This window comes from Staurois parvus, unplaced genomic scaffold (assembly GCF_062004578.1).
Source record: "Staurois parvus isolate SC_StPar_1 unplaced genomic scaffold, SC_StPar_1.0 ptg000308l, whole genome shotgun sequence".
In the NCBI taxonomy this organism is placed as follows: domain Eukaryota; kingdom Metazoa; phylum Chordata; class Amphibia; order Anura; family Ranidae; genus Staurois; species Staurois parvus.
In genome coordinates this window covers 2,714,554-2,737,427 of record NW_028318104.1, presented here as the reverse complement: position 1 = coordinate 2,737,427, position 22,874 = coordinate 2,714,554, and the positions used below count along the sequence as shown (strand labels likewise).

At 43.1% G+C, this 22,874-nt stretch overlaps 1 protein-coding gene across 1 annotated transcript; it reads right to left on the bottom strand.

The window, feature by feature from the left end:
* Positions 1-817: 817 nt before the first annotated feature.
* LOC149457667 (extracellular calcium-sensing receptor-like) lies at positions 818-21,236 on the bottom strand. Its single transcript, XM_089683396.1, has 3 exons — positions 21,103-21,236; positions 19,467-19,758; positions 818-1,684 (listed from the first exon to the last, which is right to left on the bottom strand). The coding sequence occupies exons 1-3, from the start codon at positions 21,234-21,236 to the stop codon at positions 818-820; spliced, it is 1,293 nt and encodes a 430-aa protein (XP_089539522.1).
* Between the last annotated feature and the right edge of the window lie 1,638 nt (positions 21,237-22,874).

Sequence of the window (22,874 nt, the reverse complement as noted above, 5' to 3'; positions counted from 1 at the left end):
GCCAAAATATAGACTGCAGAAAAAACTCTAAAATGTGTCTTATTATCGGAAAACTTTAAATTCAATGAAAGTCTCTCTAATGGTCTTCTACTTTTTTGGACAATAGTCTTCTACTTTTTTTGGACAATGGTCTTCTACTTTTTTTGGACAATGGTCTTCTAATTTTTTGGACAATGGACAATGGTCTTCTACTTTTTTGGACAATGGTCTTCTACTTTTTTGGACTGTGAACAATGGTCTTCTACTTTTTTTGGACAATGGTCTTCTACTTTTTTGGACAATGGTCTTCTACTTTTTTGGACAATAGTCTTCTACTTTTATGGACTAGCTTTTTTATTGTTTATTTTTAAAGAGGAATACATGTCATGCAAGGCTCGAGTCAAAATATAGACTGCAGAAAAAACTCTAAAAGGTGTCTTATTATCGGAAAACTTTAAATTCAATGAAAGTCTCTCTAATGGTCTTCTACTTTTTTGGACAATGGTCTTCTACTTTTTTGGACAATGGACAATGGTCTTCTACTTTTTTTGGACAATGGTCTTCTACTTCTTTGGACAATAGTCTTCTACTTTTTTGGACAATGGACAATGGTCTTCTACTTTTTTGGACAATGGACAATGGTCTTCTACTTATTTTGGACAATGGTCTTCTACTTTTTATGGAAAATGGTCTTCTACTTTTTATGGAAAATGGTCTTCTACTTTTTTTGGACAATGGTCTTCTACTTTTTATGGAAAATGGTCTTCTACTTTTTATGGAAAATGGTCTTCTACTTTTTTTGGACAATGGTCTTCTACTTTTTATGGAAAATGGTCTTCTACTTTTTTGGACAATGGTCTTCTACTTTTTTGGACAATGGACAATGGTCTTCTACTTTTTTGTATTCTCTCGCACTCACCTTGTACTTTATTGTGTGTAAATCTATTTTAGCTTTTTTGTTGTTTATTTTTAAAGAGGAATACATGTCATGCAAGGCTCGAGCCAAAATATAGACTGCAGAAAAAACTCTAAAAGGTGTCTTATTATCGGAAAACTTTAAATTCAATGAAAGTCTCTCCAGATCGCATTTCTTAAGAGGCCTCCTAGTCGTGCGTGGAATCAGAGAATTTTTAATGCGGTTTTTTGAAAAGCATCCATATTCAGATATGAGAATATCTTCCATCAATGGGTCATCTGGGCGGCTGGATGGCTTACAACTATCAAAATATTTCTGCAATCCTTTGATGTTGAAATGGAAGTACATAAACACCAAGCTGCAGTTAAAGAAATTAAAAAATGGTGCGCTCATTGACCAAGAATCTGGTACAATGAATGTTTTCACCGTGTAATAATGGGCGTTCCTCAATAAAAACTTGTAATAAGGCATACTGACTGAGCCACAAATAATAAGGACTTCTGTGGTTGAGGTCCGCAGCTCTAAAGGAATTTTAATACAATTCTCTTTAGTCATCAGAATCTTGAATTCGATACAAATTCCACGATTGGATAAATGTTTTCCGAGTTGTTGGATCTCCCTCTCTCCGTATTCATCATCAGATGTGAGGATCCCTACCCAGTTCCACCTCAACCTTTCCAGTAACTTCGCTATGGCCAAATATTTCAGCTCATCATCCGGAACTGTCCGGAAAAAGGTTGGATACGTCCTTCTATCACTCAGTAAAGTGTCTCTCGCTCCATAACTAATCTACAAAGAAAGAAAATTGTCTGTTTAGTAACGTGCAACCTCATCCTACAGACATTCTAAGCTTTCAAATGTTTTAGTTCTTTTAATTAGGCGTAGCGCCCTCTAGTGCGCTAATAGGATAGTGCTACAGGCAAAATCATTGTGGATGACTCGTGTGTGAGTCTGTGATTAACGATGGTCATACATTATACAATTTTCTTGAGATTTTTGGTTTAGATTTACCAAAAATCATATAATATGAGGTCAAACCTAAACAACACTTTCAATTGTATCCAATCAGGCCGGCTCTTGCACTACATAGTTGAAAGTAAATCTAAAGGAAATTGGACAGAAAATTGTATAGTGTATGGCCAGCCTAAGGTTGGGTTATTTAAGGTCAACTGGATGACTCAACAGGTTGTGGCTCTACTCACATTGAAGAAAAATATATTTTAAATACTTTTTAAAAACATTCTTCCCAAATATATTGACATTCATTTGAAATACTACAATTCTGGCCATATTCAATGTATTTCAAAATATATTTTATACCGTATTTTTCGCTCCATAAGACGCACTTTTTTTCCCCCAAAAAAGGGGGGAAAATGTCAGTGCGTCTTATGGAGCGAATATAGAGCGGCCGGTCCGGTATTTCCACCGCCGCCGTGTCAGAATACCGGGCCGGCCACTCAGCTCTGCAGCGGGACCTTACCTGTCCCTCTATCCAGCGGCGCGCTGTCTTCCCGGTTTCTGTAGTATGCGTGACAGCCGGGTCCCAAGTGCGCATGCGGAAGAAGCAGTGCTCTTTGTGAATGGTAAGGCGGTACCTGGGACACATGACAGATCCCAGAAGCCGCCGGACCAATCACAAAGCGCAGCACTTCTCGCGCATGCGCACTGGGCATCCGGCTGTCATGCCGAGCGCCCACACTACAGAAGCCGGGAAGACAGAGCGCGGCTGGATCGAGGAACAGGTAAGATAAAAAAAAAACTCTGCGGAAGTAAGAGCGGGTACCTGTCAAATTCAGGTACCCGCTCCCCCTCCCTCCCCAAAGGTCAGCAGTCATCTCCTGTACTGTCCACAGTCTCTGGTCATCCCTGTACTGTCCGCAGTCTCTGGTCATCTCCTGTACTGTGTCCGCAGTCTCTGGTCACCTTCTGTACTATGTCCGCAGTCTCTGGTCATCTCCTGTACTGTGTCCGCAGTCTCTGGTCATCTCCTGTACTATGTCCGCAGTCTCTGGTCATCTCCTGTACTATGTCCGCAGTCTCTGGTCATCTCCTGTACTATGTCCGCAGTCTCTGGTCATCCCTGTACTGTCCGCAGTCTCTGGTCATCCCTGTACTGTCCGCAGTCTCTGGTCATCCCTGTACTGTCCGCAGTCTCTGGTCATCCCTGTACTGTCCGCAGTCTCTGGTCATCCCTGTGCTGTCCGCAGTCTCTGGTCATCTGTACTGTCCGCAGTCTCTGGTCATCTGTACTGTCCGCAGTCTCTGGTCATCCCTGTACTGTCTGCAGTCTCTGGTCATCTCCTCTACTATGTCTGCAGTTTATTAGTTCAGAATTTTTTTTTCCTGTTTTCTGCCTCTAAAACCTAGGGTGCGTCTTATGGTCAGGTGCGTCTTATGGAGCGAAAAATACGGTATATATATTTTTTATATATATATATATATATATATATATATATTGAATATATATTTACTGTATGTTGAAATGCGTTTTTATATATTACAAAATATATGAAAAATATTTTTCAAAATATATATTTTTTTAAATATAGTCCTAAAATTTTTATAAAAATATAAAAAAAAAGTCATTTTAACATATATTTGTAAATGCATCCCAAAGATGTAGATTAAATGTATTTTTAAAGACATACAGTATATTTGAAAATGTATTTTTAAAAATACTTTCATATATTTAGAAATATATAAAAAATGCATTTCAACATACAGTAAATATATATTCAATATATGTAAAAAAATAAAATATATATATATATATATATATATATATATTTTTTTTTTTTTTATTTTTTTTTTTTATATATATTACACATACACAATGATTTATGGCCAGGACCTGCTGATCAGCTTAACGAATGACAGTACAGAGCCCTGTGTCTCCCACATGGAAGAAAAATATAATTTAAAAATATTCTTCCCAAATATATTGACATATATTTGAAATACTACAATTCTGGCCATATTCAATATATTTCAAAATATATTTTTATATATACATATACTGTATGTTGAAAAGCATGTGTGGTGACAACCAGGTGAGGAGTACAAAGACAAGTGTGTCTTGCCTACAGTCAAGCATGGTGGTGGGAGTGTCATGGTCTGGGGCTACATGGTGGTGGGAGTGTCATGGTCTGGGGCTACATGGTGGTGGGAGTGTCATGGTCTGGGGCTGCATGGTGGTGGGAGTGTCATGGTCTGGGGCTGCATGGTGGTGGGAGTGTCATGGTCTGGGGCTGCATGGTGGTGGGAGTGTCATGGTCTGGGGCTGCATGATCTTGGGAGTGTCATGGTCTGGGGCTGCATGATGGTGGGAGTGTCATGTTCTGGGGCTGCATGGTGGTGAGAGTGTCATGGTCTAGGGCTGCATGGTGGTGGGAGTGTCATGGTCTGGGGCTGCATAGTGGTGGGAGTTGTATGGTCTGGGGCTGCATGGTGGTGGGAGTGTCATGGTCTAGGGCTGCATAGTGGTGGGAGTGTCATGGTCTGGGGCTGCATAGTGGTGGGAGTGTCATGGTCTGGGGCTGCATGGTGGTGGGAGTGTCATGGTCTGGGGCTGCATGATGGTGGGAGTGTCACGGTCTGGGGCTGCATGGTGGTGGGAGTGTCATGGTCTGGGGCTGCATAGTGGTGGGAGTGTCATGGTCTGGGGCCCCATGGTGGTGGGAGTGTCACGGTCTGGGGCCCCATGGTGGTGGGAGTGTCACGGTCTGGGGCTGCATGGTGGTGGGAGTGTCATGGTCTGGGGCTGCATGATGGTGGGAGTGCCATGGTCTGGGGCTGCATGAGTGCTGCCGGCACTGGGGGGCTACAGTTTATTGAGGGAACCATGAATGCCAACATGTACTGTGACATACTGAAGCAGAGCATGCCCCCCCCCCCCTTTGGAGACTGGGCCGCAGGGCAGTATTCCAACATAATGACCCCAAACACACCTCCAAGACCACCACTGCCTTGCTAAAGAAGCCGAGGGTGAAGATGATGGACTGGCCAAGCATGTCCCCAGACCTAAACCCTATTGAGCATCTATGGGGCATCCTCAAATGGAAGGTGGAGGAGCGCAAGGTCTCTAACATCCACCAGCTCCGTGATGACGTCATGGAGGAGTGGAAGACGGAAGGTGGAGGAGCGCAAGGTCTCTAACATTCACCAGCTCCGTGATGACATCATGAAGGAGTGGAAGAGGACTCCAGTGGCAACCTGTGAAGCTCTGGTGACCTCCATGCCCAAGAGGGTTAAGGCAGTGCTGGAAAATAATGGCGGCCACACAAAATATTGACACTTTGGGCCCAATTTGGACCTTGTCACTTAGGGGTGGAGTCACTTTTGTTGCCGGCGGTTTAGACATTAATGGCGGTGTGTTGAGTTATTTTTAGGGGACAGCAAATTTCCATGTTATACAAGCTGTACACTGACTACGTCACATTGTAGCAAAGTGACATTTCTTCAGTGTTGTCACATGAAAAGATGGAATCAAAGATTTACACAAATGTATCAATTTCACAAAGACATGTAGAAGAATACATTTCGGCCTAAATTTATGAAGAAATTAGATTTTTTTATTGGATATTTTTATATGTGGATATAAAGGTACTGGGGGCATCTCATGGGTCCCCATACTGACCCTGGGCCCTTGGGCAGTGCCTGAGTTTCTAAATGGTCAGTGCGCCCCTGACACCCACACAAACAGAAAACCTCCGGATCACAATCTTACACCCACAGTTGAACCAGAGGAAGGCAAAGAAAACCCAGCAAAGCACGACCCAATTTGCTCCTGCAGGGGAAAAATTCCCTCCTGATCCCCCGAGAGGCAATCGGATATTCCCGGGATCAACTTTCCCTATAAATGTTATATCCAGTTATATTCTGTGTATCTAAGAAAGAATCCAGGACTTTCCTACAGCAATCCACTGAGCTGGCCACAACCAACTCTTGAGGGAGTCTATTCCACATTCTCACAGCTCTTACTGTGAAGAAACCTTTCCATGTTTAGAGATGAAATCTCTTTGATTGACTATCACAGTGATTGGTCGGGCAGCACAATGGCTGAATGGTTAGCACTTCCACCTGGCAGTACTCGGGTTGTTGGTTTGAATCCCTGCCACGGCACCCCCTGCCTGGAGTTTGCATGTTCTCCCTGTGCCTGCGTGGGTTTCCTCCAGGTACTCTGTTTTTCTCCCACACTCCAAAGACATGCTGGTAGGTTAATTGGCTCCTGTCTAAATTGGCCCTAGTATGTGTATGTATTATGTGAGTTAGGGACCTTAGATTGTACACCCCTTGAGGGTTAGGGAACTTAGATTGTACGCCCCTTGAGGGTTAGGGACCATAGATTGTACGCCCCTTGAGGGTTAGGAACCTCAGATTGTACGCCCCTTGAGGGTTAGGGACCTTCAATTGTACCCCCCAGGAGGGTTAGGGACCTCAGATTGTATGCCCCTGGAGGGTTAGGTACCTTAGATTGTATGCCCCTGGAGGGTTAGGGACCTTAGATTGTACGCCCCTTGAGGGTTAGGAACCTCAGATTGTACGCCCCTTGAGGGTTAGGGACCTTCAATTGTACCCCCCAGGAGGGTTAGGGACCTCAGATTGTATGCCCCTGGAGGGTTAGGTACCTTAGATTGTATGCCCCTGGAGGGTTAGGGACCTTAGATTATATGCCCCTTGGGTTAGGGACCTTAGATTGTACGCCCCTTGAGGGTTGGGGACCTTAGATTGTACGCCCCTTGAGGGTGAGGGAACTTAGATTGTACGCCCCTTGAGGGTGAGGGACCTTAGATTGTACGCCCCTTGAGGGTGAGGGACCTTAGATTGTACGCCCCTTGAAGGTGAGGGACCTTAGATTGTACGCCCCTTGAGGGTGAGGGACCTTAGATTGTACACCCCTTGAGGGTTAGGGACCTTAGATTGTACACCCCTTGAGGGTTAGGGACCTTAGATTGTACACCCCTTGAGGGTTAGGGACCTTAGGTTGTACACCCCTTGAGGGTTAGGGACCTTAGATTGTACACCCCTTGAGGGTTAGGAACCATAGATTGTACGCCCCTTGAGGGTTAGGGACCTTAGATTGTATGCCCCTTGAGGGTTAGGGACCTTAGATTGTACACCCCTTGAGGGTTAGGGACCTTAGATTGTACACCCCTTGAGGGTTAGGAACCTCAGATTGTACGCCCCTTGAGGGTTAGGGACCTTCGATTGTACAGCCCAGGAGGGTTAGGGACCTCAGATTGTATGCCCCTGGAGGGTTAGGGACCTTAGATTGTACGCCCCTTGAGGGTTAGGGACCTTAGATTGTACGCCCCTGGAGGGTTAGGGACCTTAGATTATATGCCCCTTGGGTTAGGGACCTTAGATTGTACGCCCCTTGAGGGTTGGGGACCTTAGATTGTACGCCCCTTGAGGGTGAGGGAACTTAGATTGTACGCCCCTTGAGGGTGAGGGACCTTAGATTGTACACCCCTTGAGGGTTAGGGACCTTAGATTGTACGCCCCTTGAGGGTTAGGGACCTTAGATTGTACGCCCTTTGAGGGTGAGGGACCTTAGATGGTACGCCCCTTGAGGGTTAGGGACCTTAGATTGTACGCCCCTTGAGGGTGAGGGACCTTAGATTGTACGCCCCTTGAGGGTGAGGGACCTTAGATTGTACACTCCTTGAGGGTTAGGGACCTTAGATTGTACCCCCCTTGAGGGTTAGGGACCTTAGATTGTACGCCCCTTGAGGGTGAGGGACCTTAGATTGTACGCCCCTTGAGGGTGAGGGACCTTAGATTGTGCGCCCCTTGAGGGTTAGGGACTGATGTGAATGTACAATATATATGTAAAGCGCACAGTACATTGACGGTGCTATATAAGTACCTGAAATAAATAAAAAAACAGTCAGCTTCTTTAGCAATGACCTTTTTTGTGACTTACCTTCCTTGTGGAGGGTGTCATTGGCAATCTTCTATCCTCCCAAAGACTGTAACCTACTGAACCAGACTAACCCCCGGGTCACATTAAAAAGGTTGTGAGAACCACAATCGGGCTCATGGTAGGATTTCTGCTGCTGTTCCTAATTTTGAGATATGGATTGCGTGCACGCCGGAAAATAATTACACGGACAACTGTCCAGTACAACCACCTTCACATCATCTCATCTCTGTTTATTGCAGGGCGGTGCTTAACCTTTTATACATAGACAACAATAGAGTACATGTCACTATTACGTATATACAGTCACATTCTGAAAGGCACATTTTGCTTGGTTGAAATATAGGAGAAATGTAGAAACTTGATGCTTGCTTCTCATCCCGTTATCTCTTCACCCCCCCCCTCACATTCCCAAAGTAAAAGGTCCTCTCAGTGCGAAGGGAGGGGTTGAGAGCATCGCTCTGAGCAAAACAAGTTAAGGAGGACTGCAAAGCCCAGCAGACAAAATATATATATACGCACAACACATATATTTAGAAATATAAAAAAGTATAAAAGTAAATATGTATAAAATGTATATTTTAAACAGAAAACAGAATAGGCATTTTACCAAATCCATCACAACATCTCTGCGTTCCTGAGGGCCGCATGTTGCTCGGGCATGAGATCCTGTTCATTTGAATGGACTCCCATGCCCATGACACGCAGGGAAGAAGTCCCGGCACTTCTTTGTAAAACGCAGCCGAGGCTCCCAGTACAGTTGCGTTTCCCATTGCGGGCGGCGTGCCACTAGAACTAATGGCACCTGCCCGAGTGTCCACCCTTTTCTGTGCGGGTGGTGCGGCTGCACGGCTTTTCATGGGGATCCACAGCGGCACCATCCACACAGGTGTGACCCGAGGGGGAGAGACCATTACAGGTTCAGGAAACCTTTACAGGTGTTTTGAGTCAATTAGCTGATTAGAGTGTGACACCAGGAGGGAGATTTACTAAAACTGGTTAACTCAGAATCTGGGCAGGTCTGCATGGGAGCCAATCGGCTTCTAACCTCAGCCTGGTCTATTAACCACTTCCCAACCAACTGTTGTATATAAACGGCCAGACGGTGGCAGTGCAGGGGTGGGTGGCTGTTTATAAATGGAAAAAAGAAAAAACTGATCACCTGCCCAGGTCTATAACTGGCTTTTTAACCATTTCAATACCGTGCAATTTTCCCCCTTCCTGCCCAGGCCATTTTTCAGGTTTCAGCGCTCTCACACTTTGAATGACAATTGCGCGATCATACAACATTGTACCCAAACTAAAATTGTATCATTTTCTTCACACAACTAGAGCTTTCTTTTGGTGGTATTTAATCACCGCTGGGGTTTTTATTTTTTGCTAAATTAACAAAAAAAGACCATAAATTTTGAAAAAAAAAACACATTTTTCTTTGTTTCTGTTATAAAAGTTTACAAATAAATAATTGTTCTTTATAAATTTAGGCCGAGATGTATTCTGCTACATGTCTTTGGTGAAAATAACCCAAATTAGGATGTATTATTTAGTTTGTAGGAAAGTTATAGAGTTCACAAACTATGGGATATATCTGAATATTGATCAATCCTGAAGTACTGACGGCCAATCTAATTTCTTGAGGTCCAAGAATGTCAGAACAGTACAGATACCCCCCAAATGTCAGGACAGTACAGATACCCCCCAAATGTCAGAACAGTACAGATATCCCCCAAATGTCAGGACAGGACAGATATCCCCCAAATGTCAGGACAGTACAGATATCCCCCAAATGTCAGAACAATACAGATATCCCCCAAATGTCAGAACAGTACAGATATCTCCCAAATGTCAGGACAGTACGGATATCCCCCAAATGTCAGGACAGTACAGATATCCCCAAATGTCAGAACAGTACAGATATCCCCCAAATGTCAGGACAGTACAGATATCTCCCAAATGTCAGGACAGGACAGATATCCCCCAAATCTCAGAACAGTACAGATATCCCCAAATGTCAGAATAGTACACATATCCCACAAATGACCCCTTTTTGCAGAGTAGACAGTCCGACGTACTTCATAAGAGGCATGGCAAGTTTTTTGAAGTTGTATTTTTATGTCATAATTTTTCAGAAAATGAAAAAATTAAAAAAATTATTTTCACTATTTTTTTTTTTACATACTGTCACCAGTGCAGTACAGCGTCATCATATAACTGGCATGGCGGTGAACAGGGACACTGACTGGTGACAGTATGAAAAAAAAATATATATATATTTTTTTTTAATTTTTTTAATTTATTTATTATATTTAATTTTTTATTAAATTTTTTTTTTCTTTTTTTTTAAGATTTTTTTTTCATATTTTACTATGACCAAAATAGTACAATGTTACCATAGTAACATTGTACTACTTTGGGGAAGTGATCAGTATTTTTTTTTTTTTTTACACAATTTGCTTATAGCAAAGAATTACTTTGCTATAAGCAAGCATTTACCTGAATGACATCGATTCATTCAGGTTTTTTTTTTTTTTTTGTGCTTAGCTGTGATTTGGTCACAGCTAATCACATGACATGTGCATGTGATTAGCTGTGACCATTCACAGCTAGGCACTAGTATACAATGGATGGCATCATGAATGAAGCCATCCATTGTATACAACTGTCATGTGACCTGCTGTGATTGGTCACAGCAGGTCACATGGTACCAGCAACGGGAGCCGGTACTCGGATCTGTCATCGGCCGTGTCCGAGGTGCACGGCCGGTGACAGATCCCGCTGCTGCGCCGCTCTGCATTACCGCAAACTGCGCATGTGCGGGAGCACGCCAAATGGCGTGCACCCGGAATGAAGAGGCACATCTGAAGCCGCCAAACGGCCATTGGCCGGGCGGCTAATGGTTAAACAGTGAACATGGGGGGCTGTCACTATGTGAAAAATTTCCAAAAAAGTAGAACTATCCAGTTCAACTTGCCAGCCTACCCCAATCTACTAGCAGCTATTATTGGCAAGGAACAAGGATATGTACATCTTATCAACAGAGGGGGATAAGTAAAGCCAGTTCAAACTGTCAGCCAGTTAGCCAACTATCAAAAACCAAATTAACCTGTCTAGAAACACCCTCCCCGCAGCCTGCTTGTGCGCGCTCCCCGGGAGCACCGTAATCTGGTGCCTGCTGAATCCTCCGGACACAGTGAAACATCAATCGTCGGACAGGACCGCTGTACGAGGTCCCGATCATGTGACCACTGATTGGCTAATCAGTGATCACATGCAAAGTAGTAAGCAAGATGTCACTTCTGCCATCATTGCTTACTACATGTGAAATCTGTGAATGATCACAGAGGTCATATGCTACAGGGCTATTCACAACAGCCTTGTACCATGTGACAAGCTGTGACCAATCACAGCTCAGTCAGTAGTTCTCAATGGCTGAAGGAATGCAGACAAAGAGAAAGAGAAATGATTGCTTTTACATCCTATATAAAAGCAATCAGTGTAAAAGAAAAAAAATACTTCATCACCCCCCCCAAAAGTGTGTCCGGAGGATTCAGCAGGCACCGGATTACGGTGCTCCCGGGGAGCGCGCACAAGCAGGGTGCGGGGAGGCCGTTTATAAACAGCCACCCGCCCCCTGCCACCGTCTGGGTGACAGTATGTAAAAAAAATAAATAAATAATAATATAAAAAAAAAATGTTTAAAAATGAAAAGTTTTGGTTATAAACTAATTTGGGTTATTTTTTTTTGTACTAAAAAGATAGCTGGATACATTTTGGCCAAGATTTATGATGAAGTATTATTTATTTGCAAAATTGTATAAGAAAAACACTTTTTTTCAAAATTTTTGGGCATTTTCATTTACATAGCAAAAAAAAAAAAAAAAAATTCCAGCGGTGAATAAATACCACCAAAATAAAGTTTTGTCTGTCTCAAAAAAATGCTAAAAAATTCATATGGGTACAGTGTTGCATGACCGCGCAATTGTCATTCAAAGTGTGATAGCGCTGAAAGCTGAAAATTGCCCTGGTCAGGAAGAGGGGGGAGTGTCCGGACTGGAAGGGGGGGGAAGTGTCCAGACTGGAAGGGGGTAAAAGTGTCCAGACTGGAAGGGGGAGGGAAAGTGTCCGAACTGGAAGGGGGGGAAAGTGTCCGGACTGGAAGGGGGAAAAGTGTCCGGACTGGAAGGGGGGGAAAGTGTCCGGACTGGAAGGGGGGGAAAGCGTCCGGACTGGAAGAGGGGAAAGCGTCCGGACTGGAAGAGGGGAAAGCGTCCGGACTGGAAGAGGGGAAAGTGTCCGGACTGGAAGAGGGGAAAGTGTCCAGACTGGAAGAGGGGAAAGTGTCCAGACTGGAAGAGGGGAAAGTGTCCGGACTGGAAGGGGGTGAAAGTGTCCAGACTGGAAGGGGGGGGAAAGTGTCCGGACTGGAAGAGGGGGGAAAGCGTCCGGACTGGAAGGGGGGGAAAGCGTCCGGACTGGAAGGGGGGGAAAGTGTCCGGACTGGAAGAGGGGGGAAAGCGTCCAGACTGGAAGGGGGGGAAAGCGTCCGGACTGGAAGAGGGGGGAAAGCGTCCGGACTGGAAGGGGGGGAAAGCGTCCAGACTGGAAGGGGGGGAAAGCGTCCAGACTGGAAGGGGGGGAAAGCGTCCGGACTGGAAGGGGGGAAAGTGTCCGGACTGGAAGGGGGGGGAAAGCGTCCGGACTGGAAGGGGGGAAAGTGTCCAGACTGGAAGGAGATGAAAGTGTCCGGACTGGAAGGGGTGAAAGTGTCCGGACTGGAAGGGGGGAAAGTGTCCGGACTGGAAGGAGATGAAAGTGTCCAGACTGGAAGGGGGGAAAGTGTCCGGACTGGAAGGAGATGAAAGTGTCCAGACTGGAAGGGGGTGAAAGTGTCCAGACTGGAAGGGGGTGAAAGTGTCCAGACTGGAAGGGGGGGAAAGTGTCCGGACTGGAAGGGGGGAAAGTGTCTGGACTGGAAGGGGGGGAAAGTGTCCGGACTGGAAGGGAGGAAAGTGTCCGGACTGGAAGGGGGTGAAAGTGTCCGGACTGGAAGGGGGGGAAAGTGTCCGGTCTGGAAGGGGGGAAAGTGTCCGGACTGGAAGTGGTTAAGCTTTGACAATAAAACTTGGAAGCTGATTGGTTTCTGTGAAGTGGACCTGATTTTGCACTCTCGGTCTTTAGTAAATAAACCTTCATGAGACTACAACAGTGAACTTTTTTACAATATTCCAATTTTCTGAGATAATACATTTTGGGTTGTCACTCTCTGTAAGCCATAATCATCAAAATGAAAACAGAGAAATGCGTGAAATATATCGCTCTGTGTGTAATGAATCTAAAGAATATATGAGTTTCACTTTTATAATTGAACTACTGAAATAAATTACATTTTTGATGATATTCCAATTTATTGAGATGCACCTGTATATCTGGTATTATCAATATGTTTATATATATTTTTTTAATTTTTAATTTTTTTTTTATCTTTTATTTTTTATGTCACATATAATTTATGTCACGTATGATTTATGTAAATTTTGTATTAATATGTTTGCATATAGAGATTATCAAAAGGAATTAGTGTATCACAGACACATAATTATCACCAGTATTGGGAGTGGTGTTGTTTGGAAAAAGTTTGACATAGTATTTAAAGTGGCAGCTTACTGGATATAATATTGAATATTTAAAAGCATCAATTGGTGCAGTTTAGTGATTAACATACCTTTTAAATAACTCTATAAAATAATAAAAAATTGTAGCACCCTTCTAGGTAGCCAGGGGGAGCTAGACTCAAATTGTTAGGGGCTGAGTAGCAGCCCAGCTGCAGCAGTAAAAGGAAGGGTAAATTCGGGTCAGAGCTGAAAGGCTCACAAGCCAGCTCTCTGAGACTTCCCCCTTGCTCTAGAACTTTGGAGAAAGTTCTATAAGCAGTGGGCAGAATTAAGGTGTGGCTGGTCTGCACTCTTGAGGGATCCTGACCAATCCCCAATGGGAGGCTTGTCATGGGGTCAGAACTGCCCTTAAAAGTGAGAGCGCCTGCTCAGCTGCAGGAGAGTTGTTGGAGAAGAGGCGAGGAGGATGTGAGGCTGAAGGTCAGGAGCCTGGGAGGGAGCCCAGGACTGTTTTTACCCTTTTTTTATGTTGCAGACACTTGATCCCCTGTCCCGGGATTCCCCCAGGCAGCCATATAGAGTAACATCTGGGCTCTGGGGTGGTACTACAGGAGACACTGGCTAGCTCTCCAGAAGAGACTGTTTGCTATAACCATAGTTTAGGAAGTTGTCCTCAGTTTCTCAGTTCCATTGGACATCCCATACACCCCCTACCCCATACACATCCCACATCCCCTAATAAAACTTCAAAACAAAGAACAAAAAAGTGAGCGCTTTAGAATGGACAAGCAGCTGAAACACACAGGACAACCAAAAATCCCCACATGAATATAAAATATAAAGTGCAGCGCTATAATTGTGACATAAATTATGAGAAAGGGATATGGATAAAAATAAAGTAAAAAAATGAATCAAAATATAAGAGAAAATAGGTCCCAATGTAGAAAAGTCCCAGTAAAGGTGACTTCAGGCGGCCGTACACACTGACCACAGGTGCATGCAATATGGCAGAGATGGAGTTCAGGACGTAGTCATCATGGAAACAAGGGGGGTAGATGCAATCCCTGGATCAGTGAAGATCCTCAGACCAAAGCAGCACAGGATCCACTAGACAGCAAGAAAGAAATCACAGCTCCACCTGAGAAAACCACCACTCCTCCACTGCACATCAACGATATCTAGGAGGAGATACAGCATGTCTTTGGAGCGTGGGAGGAAACCGGAATACCAGCAGGAAACCCACACAGGCACAGGGAGAACATGCAAACTCCAGGCAGGAGGTGCCAAGGTTGGGATTCAAAACAACGACCCTAGTGCTGCCAGGCGGAAGTGCTAACCATTTAGCCACTGTGCTGTTCCTTGCCTGCCCCTTCCTGCCTGGAGTTTGCATGTTCTCCCTGTGCCTGTGTGGGTTTCCTGCTGGTATTCCGGTTTCCTCCCACGCTCCAAAGACATGCTGTATCTCCTCCTAGATATCGTTGATGTGCAGTGGAGGAGTGGTGGTTTTCTCAGGTGGAGCTGTGATTTCTTCCTTGCTGTCTAGTGGATCCTGTGCTGCTTTGGTCTGAGGATCTTCACTGATCCAGGGATTGCATCTACCCCCCTTGTTTCCATGATGACTACGTCCTGAACTCCATCTCTGCCATATTGCATGCACCTGTGGTCAGTGTGTACGGCTGCCTGAAGTCACCTTTACTGGGACTTTTCTACATTGGGACCTATTTTCTCTTATATTTTGATTCATTTTTTTACTTTATTTTTATCCATATCCCTTTCTCATAATTTATGTCACAATTATAGCGCTGCACTTTATATTTTATAAAACTTCAAAACAAGCTCAAGGATTGGTTACTGACTCCTGGGTGCAAGTCTATGTTGAAATGTGTGTTCCATGGCTGTGCAGAACTATAGGGGACCCAAATCTCAGCAATTCCTAAAGGGATTATTGTATGTTAGGTTTACTTCCTTGCTGGCCACGGTGTAATGTCAACGGATCCTTTATCTACAACACTCCAGCTATCTGAGTATTTGTAACAGTGTCAAAAATCGCACTACTTTTATGTTGCCCTTTTTTATTTTAACAGTGATCTGCCCAACTTTTCCTGCCCAACTTTTCCTGCCCGACTTTTCCTGCCCGACTTTTCCTGCTCATCAGCTCTTCTTATTGTTAGTGGTTTTATGTGCGGTCCAAGACAATTCCTTTTCTTCCAATGTGGCCCAAGAGAGTCAAAAGGTTGGACACCCATGCTGTATATTACCTAACTTGTGCTTCTGGGTTTTTTTCCTGACTTTTTTTTGGTAAATTTAAGAAGGTACATAGCTTCTTATAACATAAAGAAAAATGCTGCTGTAATGAGATAATAAATCCTTTGTATAGAAAAGATGCATGCCATGATCCTAAAATGAAGACATAAAATACATAAGCACAGGAAAATCATAGTATTATTATTATTAGTAGTAGTCGTAGTAGTATTATATTATTATTATTATTATTAGTAGTAGTAGTATTAGATATTAGTAGTAGTAGTAGCAGCACCGTAGTAGTAGTATTAGTATTAAATATTAGATATTAGTAGTAGTATATATTATTATTATTTTTATTATTATTATTATTATTATTATTAGTAGTAGTAGTAGTAGTAGTAGTAGTAGTATTAGGTAGTAATAGTGGTAGTAGTAGTAGTAGTAGTAGTAGTATTAATAGTAGTAGTATTATATTATTATACTTAGTAGTAGTATTATATATTATTATTATTATTAGTAGTAGTAGTAGTATTAATAGTAGTAGTATTATATATTATTATTATGAGTAGTAGTATTTTATTATTATTATGAGTAGTAGTAGTAGTAGTATTATATATTAGTAGTAGTAGTAGTAGTAGTAGTAGTAGTAGTAGTAGTAGTAGTAGTAGCACTGTAGTAGTAGTAGTAGTAGTAGTAGTAGATAGCAGTAGTATTATATATTAGTAGTAGTAGTAGTAGTAGTAGTAGTAGTAGCACTGTAGTAGTAGTAGTAGTAGATAGCAGTAGTATTATATATTATTAGTAGTAGAATTACATTATTAGTAGTATTATATTATTATTATTATTAGCAGTAGTATAATATTGTAGTAGTAGTAGTAGTAGTAGTATTAGTAGTAGTAGCTTAGTAGTAGGAGATAGTAGTAGTATTATATATTATTATTATTATTATTAGTAGTAGTAGTAGCACTGTAGTAGTAGTAGATAGCAGTAGTATTATTTATTATTATTAGTATTATTATTATTACTATTATTATTATTATTATTAGCAGTAGTATAATATTGTAGTAGTAGTAGTAGTAGTAGTAGTAGTAGTAGCTTAGTAGTAGGAGATAGTAGTAGTATTATATATTATTATTAGTAGTAGTAGTAGCACTGTAGTAGTAGTAGATAGCAGTAGTATTATTTATTATTATTATTATTAGTAGTAGTAGTAGTAGCAGTAGTATTAGTAGTAGTAGCTTAGTAGTAGGAGATAGTAGTAGTATTATATATTATTATTATTATTATTAGTAGTAGTAGTAGTAGTAGTAGTAGTAGCACTGTAGTAGTAGTAGATAGCCGTAGTATTATTTATTATTAGTAGTAGTATTATATTATTATTATTATTATTATTATTATTTTTAGCAGTAGTATAATATTATAGTAGTAGTAGTAGTATTAGTAGTAGTAGTAGATAGTAGTAGTATTATATATTATTATTATTATTATTAGTAGTAGTAGATAGCAGTAGTATTATTGATTATTATTAGTAGTAGTATTATATTATTATTATTATTATTAGTAGTAGTAGTAGTATAATATTATAGTAGTAGTAGTAGTAGTAGTAGTAGTAGTAGCTTAGTAGTAGTAGATAGTAGTAGTATTATTTATTATTATTATTATTAGTAGCAGTAGTAGTAGCAGCAGCACTGTAGTAGTAGTAGATAGCAGTTTTATTATTTATTATTATTATTATTATTAGTAGTATTATATTATTATTAGTATTATTATTATTATTAGTATTAATATTAGTAGTAGTAGATAGCAGTAGTATTATATATTATTATAATTATTATTAGTAGTATTATATTATTATTATTATTAGCAGCAGTAGTAGTAGTATAATATTGTAGTATTATTATTATTATTATTAGTGGTAGTAGTAGTATATTATTATTATTATTATTATTATTATTAATTATTATTATTTATATTTCAGGATTTATATGGTCACAACAGTTTGCGCAGCGCTTTACAATATAAGGAGGGCAGTATAATTACCATACAGTTCAATACAGAAGGAATAGGAGGGCCTTACTCATGGAGCTTACAATCTAAAGGTAGGGGAAGGTGGTACAAAAAGGTGATAGCTGCGGGGGATGATCTGATGGTGGTGACTCCTGTACAGTTTTTAGGTGGGGGTGGGGTAGGCTTCCCTTAATAAGTGAGTTTTCAAGGCTCATCTAAAGGCAGACAGGGTAGGAGCTAACCAGATATACTAGGGCAGGGAGTTCCAGAGGATGGGAGAGGCTCTGGAGAAGTCCTGAAGGCGAGTGTGGGAGGAGGTAACAAGGGAACTGAAGAGCAGTAGGTACTGGGAGGAGCAGAGTGGGTGGCTTGTGCAATATATGCAGATGAGGTTGGCGATGTAGCCGGGGCGATGTTGTGGATGGCCTTGTATGTTATGGTTAGTATTTTTATACGTTGGGTTAGTGGAGGCCAGTGAAGGGATTGACAGAGAGGGGCAGCAGTCGCTGATTGGTTGGTAAGGTGTATAGGTCTAGCAGCAGCATTCATAACAGACTGAAGGGGGGATAGCCTGTGTAGGGGTAGGCCAGTGAGGAGGGAGTTGCAGTAGTCAAGGCAGGAAATAACCAAGGTGTGGATAAGTTGCTTTGTTGTGTTATTGGTCAGGAAGGGGCGGATTTTGGAAATGTTGCGGAGGTTAAGGTGGGAAGATTTAGTCAGTGATCGGACGCGGGGCTGAAGGAGAGGTCGTATTCTAGGATTACACCAAGCACCCTGGCATGTGGAGAGGGACCAATGGTCTCAGTAGTAAAGTCATGGGGAGGGGATCGGGGAGGAGGAAATTTTACAAGCTCAATTTTAGAAAGATTGAGTTTGAGGAAGTGGTGTGACATCCATATGGATATGTCAGTCAGTACATTTGTGATGTGTGAGGAGATTGAGGTTGTGAGTTGATGAATAGAGAGATAGATCTGGGTGTCACCAGCATAGGGGTGCTATTGGAAGCCATGGGAGGCTATCAACTGGCCCAGGGAGGAGGTACAGAGAAAGAAGATCAACTGGCCCAGGGAGGAGGTACAGAGAAAGAAGAGGAGGATCCCAAATACAAAGACTTGGGGTACCCCAACAGAAAAAGGAAGAGGAGATGGTATCATTGGAATAATCGCTATGCTAAAAATAACATTGATGTCTCAGAGAAAATGAAGCGTGAAGTTTGGTGAGCTGGATTCATCTAACTCTAGGATTTCAGTCACCTAGATATCACATGCTGGGTGCAAGGAGGATTGGTTGTGTACATTACAAGACAACACAGCACGGCATTTGTAGGACAATTTATTACTTTACAAAGGTTTGGCTTTTCAATCCCTTTTGCTCCAGCACCCCATAAGATCAGTGGTGCATATAGGTTTTGTGCTGCCCTAGGCAACACAAAAATCGGCGCCCCCCACAAAGAGAGCCTTTGACCAACAACACCCCTGCCTCCCACCCAAGAGAGCCTTCCACTACCACTGCTCCCCATATACCAGCCACCATCCCCCATGGCGAGAGAGAGAGAAAGACACTCACCTTCACAGTCAGACTGTGCATACACCGTCATGAAACCCTCAGCCTATCTCGGAACCCACCAGGTCCCCATGCCAGGCATGTCCCTTCTTCTGTCCCTTCTTCTGAGGGGCAGTGCTGCCCTCCTTGAGATATGCCTTGTTTGCCTTGTGGTAATACACCCCTGCATAAGATGGCTAGCTGTCCTGGCCTTATATAAAATAGAAAATTCTGCTTTTCTTACCTGGGTGTAACCATATAGATTCAGCAGCTGTGCCATTTGGAGAGTGGTGTCAGAACCGAGATCTCCAACGAACCCAGCCAAGGTACCCTGCTCCATGCAGGAATAATTTGGAGCTTCCTTTGTATGTCCAGACAATATCTGTAGAACATCTTTTATAGTTTTAATCACACATCCACAAGAATCGTACACATGATATCCCAGAGTCACATTGGGCAGAATATTTGGAGTGCGGTTCATCTCATTGATAGCAAATATAAAAGTCAGCAGATGTCTGTATTCTCTATGGTAAACCCTGCAGGAAACGGGTCCGCATTAGTTCTGTGTGAGTCTACAAGGATTGAAGCAGAAAGTTTCTATAGCAAACCGTAGCACACATTTCGACTGCATCAGGGTAGGCCTAGGTAGGACTGGTGGCCCTCTACGTGGCCCTCTACATTGCTATGTGAGTCACAAAGTAAAATTCAATCATTCCTACATTTCTTTGACATAGAAGAGGGCTTGTCAATACAAGATATCAGAAGACTCAATGCCAACCGTATCCCTTCTGGGGATATGACATATGAGAATGCTAGAGATCACTGCCATTACAGGCCCATTACAAAATCAACACTCCCAATGCTCATTGTTGGGGTTGGTTGGGGTTGGCTGTTGGGGTTGGTTGAGAGACCACATGGCAAGCAGGCCTTGGGTTATATGTTGGGCACCAGGAAAGGATCTAGGGGGGTGCTGGGGTGGGCTGTACCCCCCCAGTTTTCAATCATGCCCCCCCTAGGCTGCTATTGATACTGTTCTCCATGCTCTGAGCTCTTCCTTTCTGCATTTCCACATAGGGCTCCCTAGGTCCTCCCAGATACAACCTGCTCTTGAGTGTCAGTGCAAACCTGGCTACAGCAGCTGCACTACTCACAGGTTAGACTCCACTCTAAATGTGGGTTTTTGCCCCACTCATTAGCTATCTGCTGTGAGAGGAGGAGGAGCTCTGCTAACTGTGCTGGCAGCAGTGTCAGCGCCTATGAATGCCGAGGACTAGTGACATTTGTGACAGGTTATAGAGATATGCAAGAGGAAGACCCTGTCAGTGATTGTGCCATCAAATTAAATCGAAAAATAGTTCCCATATTCTGCTTTCAATCCTCCATAGTAGGAGGAGTGTCTGATTTCTTGGAGAGGGCTTCTAATATAAATGTATTTTGAGTAACAGTATGTAAAATACCCAAGAGGCATTGCTTAGGGTCTAGAATTAAGTTACTTTGAAACACTAAACTAAGAGTGTTGACCACCTCCTCCCAATATCGATGATGTTTTGGGCACCGCCATAGCATGTGAATAAGATCCCCATGGTCCCACTTACATCTACCACAAAGAGGGTCCCGGCGTAGCCCCATGGTACACATTTTAGCTATAATGAGCCCTAAGTATATACAATTGGGAAAAACCATCTTATTGTCAAAGCTTAACTGAACAAGCTGAAGTTAGAAGCCGATTGGCTACAATGCACAGTTGCACCAGATTCTGACTGCTCCAGCTTTAGTAAATCCCCCCCCCCCCAATGAGTCCTGCACATTATCACACATATCTCCTAAAGATACATCCCTGTAGATCATATTGAAAGCTTTGCACTTCATATTTCACTTACGCTGAACACATGTAATTGTTAATAAGCCTTCTGTCCCGATTCAACTGAGACACTGCAGCATGAACAGCGAATATCCCTCCAATAATGATATCTCCATCCTGAGAATACTTGTACTCAAATGTATAATTCCTCATAGTCATAGCACAGGGGTGAGCAGAGTTATGGGTGTCAGATGTGCAGGGGGTCACACACAAAGCCAACAGCCACAATATTCTATACGGACATCTGAAAACAACATGGCTAAGTCTCTGATAGACTCCAATGAATTCTTCCTCTTCTCCCACCTCATTATCACTGACAGCAGCACTGGATCCTGACACTGATATCATGGCTCCTCTGAAAGAGGAAGAAAAAAACAACAAGAATGCAAAGTACTTGAGATCTGGAATATAGAATATGAATAGAATATGGCATTTCATAAAGTTCCTAAAGTCAAGCAATTGTACATACACCATATTGCCAGAAGTATTGGTCCGCCGGCCTTTCCGTGAACATGAACTTTAATGGCCTCCCAGTCTTAGGGTTCAATATTGAGTTGGCCCCGCCCTTTTATAACAGCTTCAACTCTTCTGGGAAGGCAGTCCACAAGGTTTAGGAGGGTGTCTATGGGAAGGTTGGACCATTCTTCCAGAAGCACATTAGTCAGGTCAGGCACTGATGTCGGGGGAGGAGGCCTGGCTCGCAGTCTTCACTCTAATTCCTCTTTTATAACAGCTTCAACTCTTCTGGGAAGGCCGTCCACAAGGTTTAGGAGGGTGTCTATGGGAAGGTTGGACCATTCTTCCAGAAGCACATTTGTCAGGTCAGGCACTGATGTCGGGGGAGGAGGCCTGGCTCGCAGTCTCCGCTCTAATTCATCCCAAAGGTGTTCTATGGGGTTGAGGTCAGGACTCTGTGCAGGCCAGTCAAGTTCCTCCACCCAAAACTGGCTCCTCCATGTCTTTATGGACCTTGCTTTGTGCACTGGTGCGCAGTCATGTTGGAACAGGAAGGGGCCATCCCCAAACTCTTCCCACAAAGTTGGTAGCATGAAATTGTCCAAAATGTCTTGTATGCTGACGCCTTAAGAGTTCCCTTCACTGGAACTAGGGGGCCGAGCCCAAACCCTGAAAAACAACCCCACACCATAATCCCCCCTCCGCCAAACTCTACACTTGGCACAATGCAGTCAGGCAAGTACTGTTCTCCTGGCAACCACCAAACCCAGACACATCCATTGGATTACTAGACAGAGAAGCGTGATTTGTTGCTCCAAAGAACATGTCTCCCCTGCTCTAGAGTCCAGTGGCGGCGTGCTTTACATCACTACATCCAGCGCTTTGCATTGCACTTGGTGATGGAAGGCTTGGATGCAGCTGCTTGGCCATGGAAAACCATTCCATGAAGGTCTCTATGCACTATTGCTGTGCTAATCTGAAGACCACATGAAATTTGGAGGTCTTTAGCTATTGACTCTGCAGACAGTTGAGGACTTCTGCGTACTGTGCGCTTCAGCATGCGCGGACCCCCCTCTGTCATGTGACGTGGCCTACCACTTGGTGGCTGAGTTGCTGTTGTTCCCAGTTGCTTCCACTTTGTTATAATCCCACTAACAGTTGAGCGTGGAATATTTAGTAGCCAGGAAATGCCACGGATGGACTTATTGCCCAGGTGGCCACCTATCACGGGACCACGCTTGGAGTCACTGAGCTCCTGAGAGAGACCCATTCTTTCAGAAATGTTTGTAGAAGCAGTCTGCATGCCTAGGGGCTTGATTTTATATACCTGTGTCC

What these genes read in the sequence shown, in the direction of transcription:
- LOC149457667 (XM_089683396.1), bottom strand. Translation starts at nt 21,236, where the DNA reads ATGAGGAATTATACATTTGAGTACAAGTATTCTCAGGATGGAGATATC. An exon ending in AACAATTACATGTGTTCAGC is followed by an intron (nt 19,759 to 21,102) that starts GTAAGTGAAATA and finishes CGTTTCCTGCAG; the next exon opens with GGTTTACCATAGAGAATACA. An exon ending in ATCTATATGGTTACACCCAG is followed by an intron (nt 1,685 to 19,466) that starts GTAAGAAAAGCA and finishes CTTTCTTTGTAG; the next exon opens with ATTAGTTATGGAGCGAGAGA.